Here is a 12537-nt window from a genome sequence, read left to right as displayed (position 1 = left end):
CATGTATTTCTGAGCTGGAGTGGGATGCTGAGAGTGAGCGATGTAATAGAATATCGGTGTTTCGTCTGCAGTGGAAGATAGATGATAGGGGTAGTTGGAGGGGAATGAAACTCTGACAGGACCTAACTGCTGTCGCTTTAACTTAAAGGCCCTAACATGAAATAAAAAACTTACTTTTTACCCGAGTTGCTACAGACTTGTATGAAGACCCTGCCCTCTAAATACAACACCTGGTCTTTCGTCTAACTGGTGCTCACACAAGTACACCGCAGGGGTATATTCGTCTCATGGGTTGTGATATGCTTGTGCATATCCTCATGCACTGTATAGTTCTGTTGTGCAAACCACACAGGGACCACCTAATGGCTGCTACTCAGACAACTCCAGCATATCACCAAGTTCAGAATTAAGCGAATACTCAATTGCACCAAGATCCTCTTCTGTAGGGCTTGAGTATGCCTCTCAACTGGTGAGTGTTTTTACACCTTCCTCTTTCACACTTGTGGGCCTCCTCTCTCCATACGGAAATCTCCTCCTTGGAATCCGCCTCTGGTCAGTGGACGAGCCCTTTATCCTCACAGTCACCACTTCACATTCAATATTCTACTGCTGGTGAGAGGATGCATTCAAGAACCAGTTTTGAACACATGTCAACCCTTTCAGTGGATTTTCAAAGAAGATAAAGAACCAGTGTTTTTTAGAGGCTGAAATAAGATTTTGTTTCATTTCATTGTCGTTTTGCACCCTACTCAACGGGTGAGGTTAGATACTGGAGCAGTTTGAACTGTCTTTTCTAAATCCCTTTTGCCAATGTGTGCTGGGCAATTAACTACCTAAGAATGAAGACTCCAGGTCAGGAGAATATCAAAAGCTAGAACAAGGGGACTGTTTGAAAGTTCTTTTCAGCCTACTTCTGCTAGGAGGAAGAAGCTGCAGTGCAAAGGGGTTGTAAACTCCCTTTAAACTATTATGGAACCAGCCATAATATTACATTGAAGATTTGGGGACCGGGAGACCCTGCTGGAACACTGCTTGTGACAGGACCAGGCCACAGGGGGCAAGTCAAGATCCACTCCCATCAAAGTCAGTCCAGACAAATTTCCATTTTGAATAGGTCGCTCATACAAGCCCCCTCACAGTCTCCAGCAGGTCATCTGAAGCTCTGCAGTGGCCACCAAAATCCTGACCACGAACATCAGCTTTAAATATATCCCTGAGGAGCCAGGTTCCTGGTGTATCCGCTCTGGGGATCAGCTAGGTCATTGGCACTGTCACACTTACCTAAGAGTATCCCCTTAGAGGTGGAGGAACCAGATCTCTGTTCGACCTGGGGAGTCCCCAGACCAGTGGGCTTGCCGCTCTAAGGAGGGGAAATCCTCAAGCCCTGTAACTACCGTCACACTCCATATCCTGCTCCCCATGCACTTGCCTATGGGAGCGGGAGTAGCAGCAGCACTGTATCACCAGTATGACACTGAAAAGAAAAGTGCCAGGGCTGGTGAGAGTGTGTATTGACCAGGTGGCTCAGTAGCTCTAATATGCTCTCCTGGGGTTAACATGAGTGCCAACAGAAGGATTCAGGGGAGCTTGGTTTTGTGAGACACCCAAGCAAATGCATCGGGTTTTCACAGAAAAGAAAGTAATGATCTCAGAGCTGGCCAGCGGCCACAAGAATGGCCATGAAGGACAAAAGCGCCTTGGGCCGAAGTCCCATCATAGAAGCCCATTGGGGTCGTTTTAAATTTGCATATTGATAGTTCTGGTGCCACAGAGGAGCTGAAGGACTGCATTGTTGCTGTATGAAATCCAGGGGCTGTAACCTCCCTAAAGCACCCCTGCTACCTAAAATGTTTTGCTGCAATGTTCATTTTATGTGTGCCAAAGCCAATAGGCTAGGTTTGTGCGTGCTGAAAAAAAACATATGTGCTCATTTGTTAAACACTCCAAATGGGTTGTTGCTGTTAAGAAGTCTATGCTTCCATTGTTGCTTGCATTGTAAGCAATCCTCTGATAAAAACCAGTAAGAGTGGCTTTTTATTTTTACACATCTTTCATGTTTTGCTATGTGCACATTGGGGAGAAAGTGGTGATTTTATCGGTTATGGTTTGCTGGTACTGTTAAAGGTGCCACAGACCTATTAGTCCCAGTCTAAGTTTAGGAGTTACTTGTCACATGTGACCTTCTTTTGATGCAAACCCCTATAACTTGTGAGGGCCTTTTGAGGGTGTATCCTTTGAATGGATTTGTAATTTTTCTGATAGTATCTAGTGTTGTATATAATAAAGTACTTTTCCTTTTACAGAAACAGCACTCATTGAGTGATATTTGCTGTGTTGCTGACTTCTGAGTTTCTAGTCCACAGTACCTCCCTAAGTAAGACATGGACTGCTCTACCTTACTCCTCTGAGAAACAAGTTCTAAATGGAATAGCAGGCTCCAAGTATAGGGATGGTACTATGAAGAACCCTAACACCCCACAACTGGGATCCAATAAACTCTGATTGCCCTGGTACCATTTGACCTGGATTTTTTCACAATAATTTTTACTCGTTGGGTCATATTTGCTCAGCCAACCTCAATTATTGTTTCTCTCTGGGTCATATTTTATCAGCTGCCTTCAGCTCTGTACTGTTCAATAGAGAGCATAAGTTGTGTTCCCCCCCACACAGTTCTATGTGTTGCAGTTCTAATGAGCAGGGGTGAGGTCATGGGTGTGAGAGAAACAAGGAAGGGACAAAGAAGAGCAGATGGTTCAAAAGTGTCTATACATATACTTGGAGGCAGATTTAATAAGGACTTAGTTGTCCTTGTATGATGCAAGTCATCCCAAGGGAACCCAAACCTTAACTGGAACTAAGTCAAGCTAAGCCACTCTATATGGCTTTGCATGGTTTAGTAAATACAAAGGGACGTAATGCAGTGGATTGCACTGACTTGCATTACTTAACTGGGTAGGCGTCCCAATGGTGGAGCATGTCGTTCCCATGCATTCACCCATGTATTTTGCTCCATACCTTGATTTACAAAGACTTCTATAGCTGGGTTTGCACCAAAATAGTGTGCCTACCCGACAGAGTTGTGACAAGGAGAAATATATGTATTTCTTCTTGTTAAAATTTACTTGCTGCACTGCATTGCATGAAAGAAATGTAAATATGCCCCTCAGTTACTACCAGAACCACGTTTTTTTATCACACTGTCAGATGCCAAAAATGCACCTCATCTTGGCTGCAAGCCATGATCTTCCTTTTACCAAGTTTAGTGTTATCAACACAACAGGCAAGCTGAGAATGTAAATTTGTGCATGGGCCTTAATAAGTGCTATCATGTAGGTTGTATTAATCAATTGCAATTTTGGTTGTACACCAGCAGATTGATGTGGTGGTGTCCCTGAGTGAAGTGGTGGTGTTCCTGAGTGATGTGGTGGTGTCCCTGAGCGATGTGGTGGTGTCCCTGAGTGATGTGGTGGTGTCCTGAGTGATGTGGTGGTGTCCCTGAGTGATGTGGTGGTGCCCCTGAGTGATGTGGTGGTGTCCCTGAGTGATGTGGTTGTGTCCCTGAGTCACGTGGTGGTGTCCCTGAGTCATGTGGTGGTGTCCCTGAGTGATGTGGTGGTACCCCTGAGTGATGTGGTGGTGTCTGTGAGTGATGTGGTGGTGTCCCTGAGTGATGTGGTGGTGTCCCTGAGTGATGTGGTGGTGTCCCTGAGTCATGTGGTGGTGTCTGTGAGTGATGTGGTGGTGTCCCTGAGTGATGTGGTGGTACCCCTGAGTGATGTGGTGGTGTCTGTGAGTGATGTGGTGGTGTCCCTGAGTGATGTGGTGGTACCCCTGAGTGATGTGGTGGTGTCTGTGAGTGATGTGGTGGTGTCCCTGAGTGATGTGGTGGTGTTCCTGAGTGATGTGGTGGTGTCACTGAGTGATGTGGTGGTGTTTCTGAGTCATGTGGTGGTGCCCGTGAGTGGTGCCTCTGAGCTCTGAGTAATGTAGTGGTGCCCCTGAGTGATATGGTGGTGTCCCTGAGTGATGCAGCAGCACAAAGACTGAAGCTAAGAACACGCAGGGTTGAGTGCTACAAAGCGCGTTCAGTTTCAAAGCACAGAATGATGGAGCCGGGAAAAAGCAAGGGGAAACAGGAAAACACAGGGAGAGTGTATAATGATAAAGGCAGCGGGGGCTGGGGCTTGGACAGCAATCAAGTACGGGGTCGAGAAGGCACTGAATGGGAGAACACGGATAACACCCAGGGCCAAGGAAGGAAGATGCAAGCACGCAAGCAAAACCAGCTCTCGGCATTGCTGTGGCGGGGAAGCGGGAGCGCATTCTTTTGAAGTCTGATGTGGGGGCGGGGGAGCGGCAGCATCTGAAGTCTGATTGGAGGGAGGTGAGAGGTAGCCTTTGAAGTCTGATGCGAGGCACAGACAAATGGGGGTGTGTGACATGGCTGGTTTGTGCACGCGCATAGGTCACATGAACTGTGTCTAATCCGCCGTTTTGGTAGACTGTTCTTTTCCCCTTACTATAATCTCGCCGGAGCAATGCGCAAGCGCATTGGCTCAGGCGAGACCAAAATGAAAGCATCTCTTCAATTGACCTTGGATGACCCTGACCCCAATCGAACAACCAGTCTGAGGGTTAGTGAGAACACCAAACGCTTTAGGCGGTGTCTGTACAGGCAGTGGGTAGAGTGAGTGGGTGTAGTGTTTTTTTACTACTATTGCAATATGTGGACATCCTGGTGGGACGCAATTCTTTAGAACGTGATTTATTCAAAGGTAAAGGAAGCAAAAAGGATTCTAGTGTCAGAGATAGAGTGAATCCTCACATCGTATGGACTGCAGAATGAAAGAGAAAACGTGCACCCTCGCTTAGAGGGCTGTGGTAACAACATGTTAAAGAAAAAAAGTGCAGTAACCTGGTTACTACTTATTTTCCTATTTACAGAGTTACACGTGTCTGTAAATAACCCTGGTTTGATGTGGTTTTACTATTCACTGATTGCATCTGACAATACCACGGGTAATTTACACAGAATAATGAGCAAAAAACAGTCAGTGTACTCATTCCGCATTTTCCCACTGAAACCTGTAAACTGTGCAGTGAAATGTTATCTCCTGATGTCGCCCTACAGTTTAAGTGAGGTAGGCCAGTGCATTAGCATTATTGATTAGAATTCATTTAATTCACATTTACAACTTATGTCAGCCCACATCGGAAGAGACACTCTACTCTGGCCTATGACAACAGGGACGCCACTTTGCTAATTTTTTGTACTATATATTCCCATAGTTCCTTTGCCATGACAGCAAAGGCTGCCCGCAGGAAACAGCAGTGCAAGGCCGCTGCCACAAAGCAGCACTGATAGAAATCTGTCTAGCAGCTGCACTGCCGGCGGTATTTGGAAATTAGAAACAAATTAACCTCGCTTTCACTCAGGGCAAGGCGGGAGAGAGGAGAATGACATTAGAATGTGTAAAAGCTTTCCACAGTACTGCATTCATTATGAGGAATATTTAGATGGGAAATAAATGATATGTCAAATTGCGTTTCCTGGCAGTAATTGTAAACTCGGGTAGTTCGCCTCCCGAGCACCTATCGATTGACTCGTGAGTGCATTCTGGTAGATAGGCCGGTGCACAACCACCGTGAAATGTGTCAGAATGCGCAGGTTTCCGCCGTTATATTGTCTCTGCCTGGCCGACGCGAACCGCGTTGACGCAAGGCACGTTCTTGTTTCCATGGCAATATCTGGAGAACAATACACAGTAAATTGTAACCTGCTGAACATGAGGGATGCGGCTCAGACTTCAGAGCAGTCTATCTATCTGCGGTAATCTGAATTAAGACTGGATAAAACGCATAGTAGTTTAGCGGGGGTGTGGGGGCATTTATATTCATATCATAATGATGTATCCTAGTGGAAAATAAACTGTGCAAAATGCCGAGAGAGACACCAAAAACCATCATCATTCGAGCGTTGTCGCAAGCTAGTCACCTATTTGCATAAATTAGCTCGAGCTTGGTTCCCCATTCCCGCCAAGGTGCGTCCGCGAGGCTCTTTCACGCTCGGTTAGCCCCACACTGGAGCCTTTACGTCAGGCAGTAAAACGCAGCGGAGAATGTTTGTAATTCCGAGTTTGTTCTGTTATTGCTGCTTCTCAAAAGGCAACTTGACCTTCCCCTGTCAGTGGCACGGTTCACAGGCAAAGTAATGTAATAAAGGGCTGCAGGAGTGTTCATCGTGTATGCATTCCCTGCAGCCGCTATGATGAGAAAGAAAAACAGCTTAACGCTATTAAACCGGTGTCAGCCGGCTCTTTGATGCAACGTGACCTCGGTGTTTTGCTTGTACCAATGCATATATATTTTTTCTTTTTTATTTCTAGACTTCCCGGGACCTGTCGTGCTTCGTTCAGTTTGAGAATGTGAATGTTTACTATGCGGCGCAGTGCAAAATGAAGTATAAAGCGCCAACCGACCACTGCTTTGTCCTGAAGGTATGTCGAGAATGCAGACGATGTCACGTCGCCGTAATGTGAGATTTGTTCTGTCGCAGTGACCGTGGCGTGGACAATGGCCGTGGGCTGTGGCCTCAGCGAGGAGCGATGCTGTTATAATTAGACCAGAAGTCCATGTGTCAGAGCTAGACCTGTCTCGGTTTACAGTGCTCCAATAGATATTTCCTCTAATGCGAAATAATTGTCTGCAGCTTGAATGTATTAATGTACGACTTGGAAATGATCTTTGCGTCACTGCCACGAGCCGCCGACATTAACCCAATGACTTATATTGTCACAGTTCAAAATAGGAAAATAAAACTGCAACATCATATTACGCTTTCTTGCAACCTCTAGAGTGAATTGAAAACAATTTGTGAATGTCAAAAATGTAGCTATTACATTAAAACAACATTTCCTGTAACAAATGAAAGTGTAGGACTGCTACAAACAAATTGCAACATTGTACACCAACCTGATGGCACAGGCTGCTGGGAAAAGCTTTTGTTAAGCGACAATAAATGTTGAAAAATCTGTTTATTCCATCTTTAGGGGTGGGGTAGGAAGAGCTGTTGCTGTATAACCAGCCTCATGTTTTCCCAAAAATAATAATGATGAATCCATCCATGCATACATACAGATTATTCACGTATACATGACTTGCATTCTCGGCTGGACATGGCGTTACACTCTGGACACTTACATGGATGGCTCTATTACTCCCACTGATTACCTGGAACAAGTGCTGTCAGGCAGGAGTCCAGTGTGGGCCCATAGATGACAACGCTTCTGACATGGTGCCTTTAAGTGACAGGACTGCATGACAAGGCATACAGAGTTGACATTGAAAATACATTACATAACACTTCTTAGAAAACAAGGTCCAACCAATAATACAATGATATAAAGGAGGCTTTAACAGTCAGCGGTGGCCCCTCTATTAGGGCGGAGGAGCGACTCCCCCTGCCACCACCTTCAAATAAAACGTGTTTTAACCCCTTGTATGCTGGTGACGAACCCCAGCCGTCACGCTCCACGGTGCTCGTGTGCTGATGACGGCTGGGGTTCGTCACTGCCCCGCCCTGTTCGTTTGTTTACCGCACAGCGGCGGAAACGGGCCAGCAGCGAAGGGGTTAAACTAATTTTATTATAGTTTTATTTTGATCCCCCTGGACCCGCCCCCAGGACTCTGACAAGTCTTGGGGGAAGGTCCGGGGGGATGACACTGTGGTGGGAAAGTGGTAATGCACTCCCTCGTCCCATCACTGCACATGACATGTTTGGCTGGCCATTTCAGGCCTGCCAAACGCCTCATGCGCATTGAAGCTTACTCCATCCCCAGCTGTGTTACTGGGGCTGGAGAAAGCAAGCACAGGTTCCCAGTTTACCCGGAAGCGCAAAATCCCAGTGCTCAGGCCAATCCTGACGCTGCTTTCATGCAGTGTCATGATTGGCCGTAGTACAGTCTGGGAGCCTTTCCCAAAAGCAGGAAGATTGAGATGGATTGGACGGAGGAGGCAGCGGCGATCAGGTGAGTTATTTTGCATGGGTTATTTTTTCTGAACACAACAAAAACATACAGCCTGGTGGTGGTGCTTCAGACAGCAGATGGCAGCCTAGGCAAGGCTGTTTCTACCATTAGGCAAGACTAGGCGGTCGCCTAGGGCGGTAAAAGGGGGAGGGCGGCAAAAAGTATGCGTGCGTGAAGGTTTGTTAAATAAATATTCCCCTTTTATTTGATCTGTACTCGTTAGAGTACAGCATACCAGAGAGACTGTAATTAGAGTGAAATGTAGCGGCTACCATCGGCAAAACGCATTTATCGCATCTCGTCGCTTTTTTTTCATAATTGTTATGCTTTCACACCATCTGTAAATTGCACTGAAAACAGTCCAACAATTATTCCATTTAGAGCTCTAGACAGTGAAATCTCGATATAGACAGCGCTAGAGAGATTATTGCATCTAATCTGTCTGCAGCTCTAGAAACACTCTCACAAATCTTTTACTAAGAGCTCTCTAGTCAATCTTATATCTTTTCTGTATACATCTCTAAAGGCAGTCGCGCACTATTGCATCAACAGCTCTAAACAATCTACCATCTATTCTGCATACAGCTCTAGAAAGTCTTACTCCACACAGAGCTCTAGACAGGCTGGCATCTCATCTAGAGACAGTGCCTGACAGTCACGTCACATCTGTATACATTGCTAGATACAGTCACGGAATTTTGCATGTACAGCTCTAAAGAATCCTACAGCTCATCCGCATACAGCTTTTGAAACAGTCTTATTCGCACTAAACAGTCTGGCATCTCATCTAGAGGAGACAGTTCCTGCCAGTCACATCATCTTTATACAGTGCTAGAGACAGTCACATAATGTTGCATGACCAGCTCCAAAGAATCCTACATCTCATCTGCATAATGCTCTAGAAACAGACTTAGACATATGCCATGCAGAGCTCGAGCCTAGACAGTCTGGCACATCTCATCTATAGACAACTCCTGACAGTTGCATCTCCTCTGCACACAGCACAGCTCTAAAGTCACAGATCTCCAGTTAGTGTGCCTCATATCGGGTGTCACCCTGTCTTGAGCTTGGCCCTGTACATTGCAGGACCAAGAGCCATCCAAAAAGGCCCGTGTAGAACTGGACCCAGCATATGCCGGGGTGTGCGGTACATCTTCTTCCGCGGGGGATCCTGGCTTTGCATCATGGGACTTGTAGTTTACTCTTGCACACACAGGATTGATGGAGGGGGGGGAGGCGCGAGGTGCAGAGCTGAACAGGAAAGGAGGAGGGAGCGGGGAAATGGTCATATTATATTGAATTGAGTGGGGCGGTGGAGGACGGAGATGAATGGAAGAGAGGAACAGGTTGCTTAGAGACAGGGAGAGAGCGAGAAGGCTGTTGTAGGGGAGGTGGGATGCAGACCTGACTGGGTAAAGGAAGGGGACATGGAGACGTGTGGCTGAGTGCTAGGGATGCTCCCCCATGTAATATTCAATTTTAATGGCGGTGAGATTTTGGACTTTAACTCCTTCCGTGCTCATGACGAGCTGAGCTCGTCATAACGGCCGCGGCCCGCCCAGGCGCGGTTAATTCCCTGCCTGTGAGGGAGTGTAATCAGTAGGTGGGGTTGTGAAGAGCCCAGCTCATCATGAGCACAGCGGCGCCGCGGACCTCCCCCCTCGCACCATGGTGGAATTACCCCCGCAGAGAAGGGGTTAATACAGATTTGACAGTTCAGACTAGATAGAGAGGAACGAAAGCAGGCCTCTATTCCCCAACACCTGGATGACAGAGGGAGAGAGTGATGGTAGTAAAAGGGAGGGGGCAGCATTTTTAAATTCTCGCCTAGGGTGGCAAAACACCTTGAAACTGGGAATCTCACAACGTGATCAATGATTCTATGAGGGAATACTGTGAAAGTATGTACCATGTTACTGATGGCACAGAAGCCCACAGATTGGAAAGGAATATTAATGAGATGGGAATATAGGCATTGAAAGATGAAAAAATCACAAATCTAGATGCACCACTAACCCTAAGGAGGTCAATATGGCAACCTGAGACTTGGCTATGGGTAGAACTCTGGGAAGCAATGGGTCCTTATTGGAGTTTTATGACACATACAATTCTCTCCTGCACCCAGGTTCTAAGCATTATATCAAACATCCAGAAATATAGTGGTGAGCTCCCAACAAGGTGTAGGGAGGCAGTGGTGTAAAAATAGCTCCCATGGTGCGAGGGGGCCATCGAGTTCCAGGGGGCCCCCTCTGGCAATGTACACAGGTGGGTCTAAGAGCTCCTGACTGGGTCCGGAGTGTGGGGGGCCCCCTCCATGCACTTAGCAGGGGGGCCCCTGCAAGTTTCGATACACCACTGCAGGGAGGCTTTTATAGCCACACTACCAAAGCATGGCACAGAGCTACTGGAAGTGCCCCCATACAGGCCACTGTCGCACCAGAATCGGGACTGCAATTTTCAGGGTAAAGAGTTGGAAACCAAGATAACACCCCTACTGGCAGAGCTGGTACATTTGGACGAGACCGGCTTTATTAGACAAATAAATATTATGCTAAACACACAATATTGTATTCATATCATGAATGAGTACTCCAGAGACATTGGCCTGCCCACAGTAGTGTTGGTTGCGTAGGAGATAGCATTCGATTCCCTTGCCTGGAGGTATATATTTGAAGTTCTCCACAAGATGGGCTTCATTTCTGAGATTACGATTGGTTAAAACTACTTTATAACAACCTGGCAGCTGAGGTCAAAACCGGAAAGGAAATCTCCAATTCCTTTTCTGTACAAAGAGGCACGTCAGGTGTGCCCCCTATCACTTTTGCCTTGGCAATGAAGCTTTGTTGTCTATAATCTGGTGGGAAAGTGGAAGCAGGGGAGTTAGGCTGGGATGCAATTTACACACCATATTACTATAGACAAACGATGTGCTGCTCTTCCTCAGGGTTGCAACAAAGTCCTTTCAACTGTCATAGACCCATCGGAAGACCTGGTAGACATGAAGACAGACCACACAGACGAGTCTCTGATTGCAGGGACATAGCGATCACATCCCCGAGGACCAAATAATCAGCATCTTCCTGGATCTGTTTCCCCTCCTGGTCATGGGCGGAATCGCTATCACTAACATGGTGGTGCAGCCCACTTATATTTGTTTAGTTCAATCCCACTTTGCCTACCGACATGTCATTTCTCCTATATTAATATTACTTTAAAGCATATAATGTAGACAAAGTACAGGCATAGAGTTTCTCCTAATAAATTGCAGCTACCAAGCATGGCTCTTCCTACTTCCATGTGGTCTGAAGTCTGCATAAAAGTATTCAATTAAGCTCCTAATGTCAATCATTGTTGTGATGTAGTAAAAACAACCAACGTAAGAAAAACATCTAGGACGTTGTCCAGTCGCCTCTTTATCTGTACCAATGCACCATGTATTTTCACTAGCATATACATGAAAAGAGAGTGACATGACGCTCCACAATGAGACATGGTAGTAAAGAATAGGAGAACATCTGAGAGTGCAACAGGAGAACTGAGTAGAGCAATAGTGAAAGATGCAGCCCAATCTACACAAATACTTAGTCCATAGAAAGTCCTGACAGTAATAGGTAAGTGAATGTATATGCATGGACTTCCAGAGTGAGAACCTAGCTCCAAAGCAATGCGCTGTTGTGCAAAGAGGGAATAAAAGAACAACAGTAGAGGGCAGCGATAGTACAAAAGAGTAGCTTATGGGAGGGGCAGGAGTGCAAGGGCTGCCATTGGAAGGAAATTGATCATTAAAGGGGTCAGTATGGAAACCGGGCTATAATCGGGTCGGCGGTCGGACAATCTACCAATGAATTATGTAACCTAAAAATGCAATGAGGTTTAGCCTGAACTCTTTTCTGAATTTCTGTACTAGTCCAGGGATTTGACATTGTCAATGAGTTGCAGTAGCAAGGCAAAAAGGTCCATCAAACACGTTATTATCTGTACGCTGATGAACGCTAACACCCACACCGGCTCGAAGGACACTAAGAGGCTCTTCTACAGGTTGAAAATGGATCACTGAAATAATATCGAATGACAAAATATCGACCTTCAAAAATATCGTTGACAAAATATAGACAGTCAAAATATCGACTTTCTATGTACAAACAGGTAAGTACAAAAATATCGAGTTTAAAATATCGTTTACAAAAATATAGTTGTAAAAAATATCGACTTTACTAAAAACAATGTTAAATTAAATTAATATTAAAAATTAATAACTAAAATATACTTATAAATACTTAAATTAACTTAAAATAATAAAATAATTATTGAAAGTAAAAAAAATGTAATCATATTTCTTAAAACATATATATATATAGTAACAAAATATAATTAAATAATAGCCAATATTATTAACGTACAATAATAATAGTGTAAAAATTACTATTCCCACTCCAAAGAGTGCAAGCATAGGGTAAGCGTTGGATAGCGTAGGGGTGAAAATTACTATTCCTACTCCAGTGGGTGCTA

At 45.4% G+C, this 12537-nt stretch overlaps 1 protein-coding gene across 2 annotated transcripts in view; it reads left to right on the top strand.

Moving 5' to 3' along the window:
• APBB1IP (amyloid beta precursor protein binding family B member 1 interacting protein) overlaps positions 1 to 12537 on the top strand; it is an 880024-nt gene that overhangs the window by 689692 nt on the left and 177795 nt on the right. For both annotated transcript variants that reach the window (XM_086941655.1, XM_086941656.1), the window contains one exon: positions 6387 to 6497. In XM_086941655.1, coding sequence (XP_086797781.1) covers positions 6387 to 6497 — 111 coding nt within the window. The remainder of the gene's footprint in view (positions 1 to 6386; positions 6498 to 12537) is intronic.

Source organism: Lissotriton vulgaris, chromosome 10 (genome assembly GCF_964263255.1).
Source record: "Lissotriton vulgaris chromosome 10, aLisVul1.2, whole genome shotgun sequence".
NCBI lineage: Eukaryota > Metazoa > Chordata > Amphibia > Caudata > Salamandridae > Lissotriton > Lissotriton vulgaris.
This window is presented reverse-complemented; position numbering and strand designations above follow the sequence as displayed.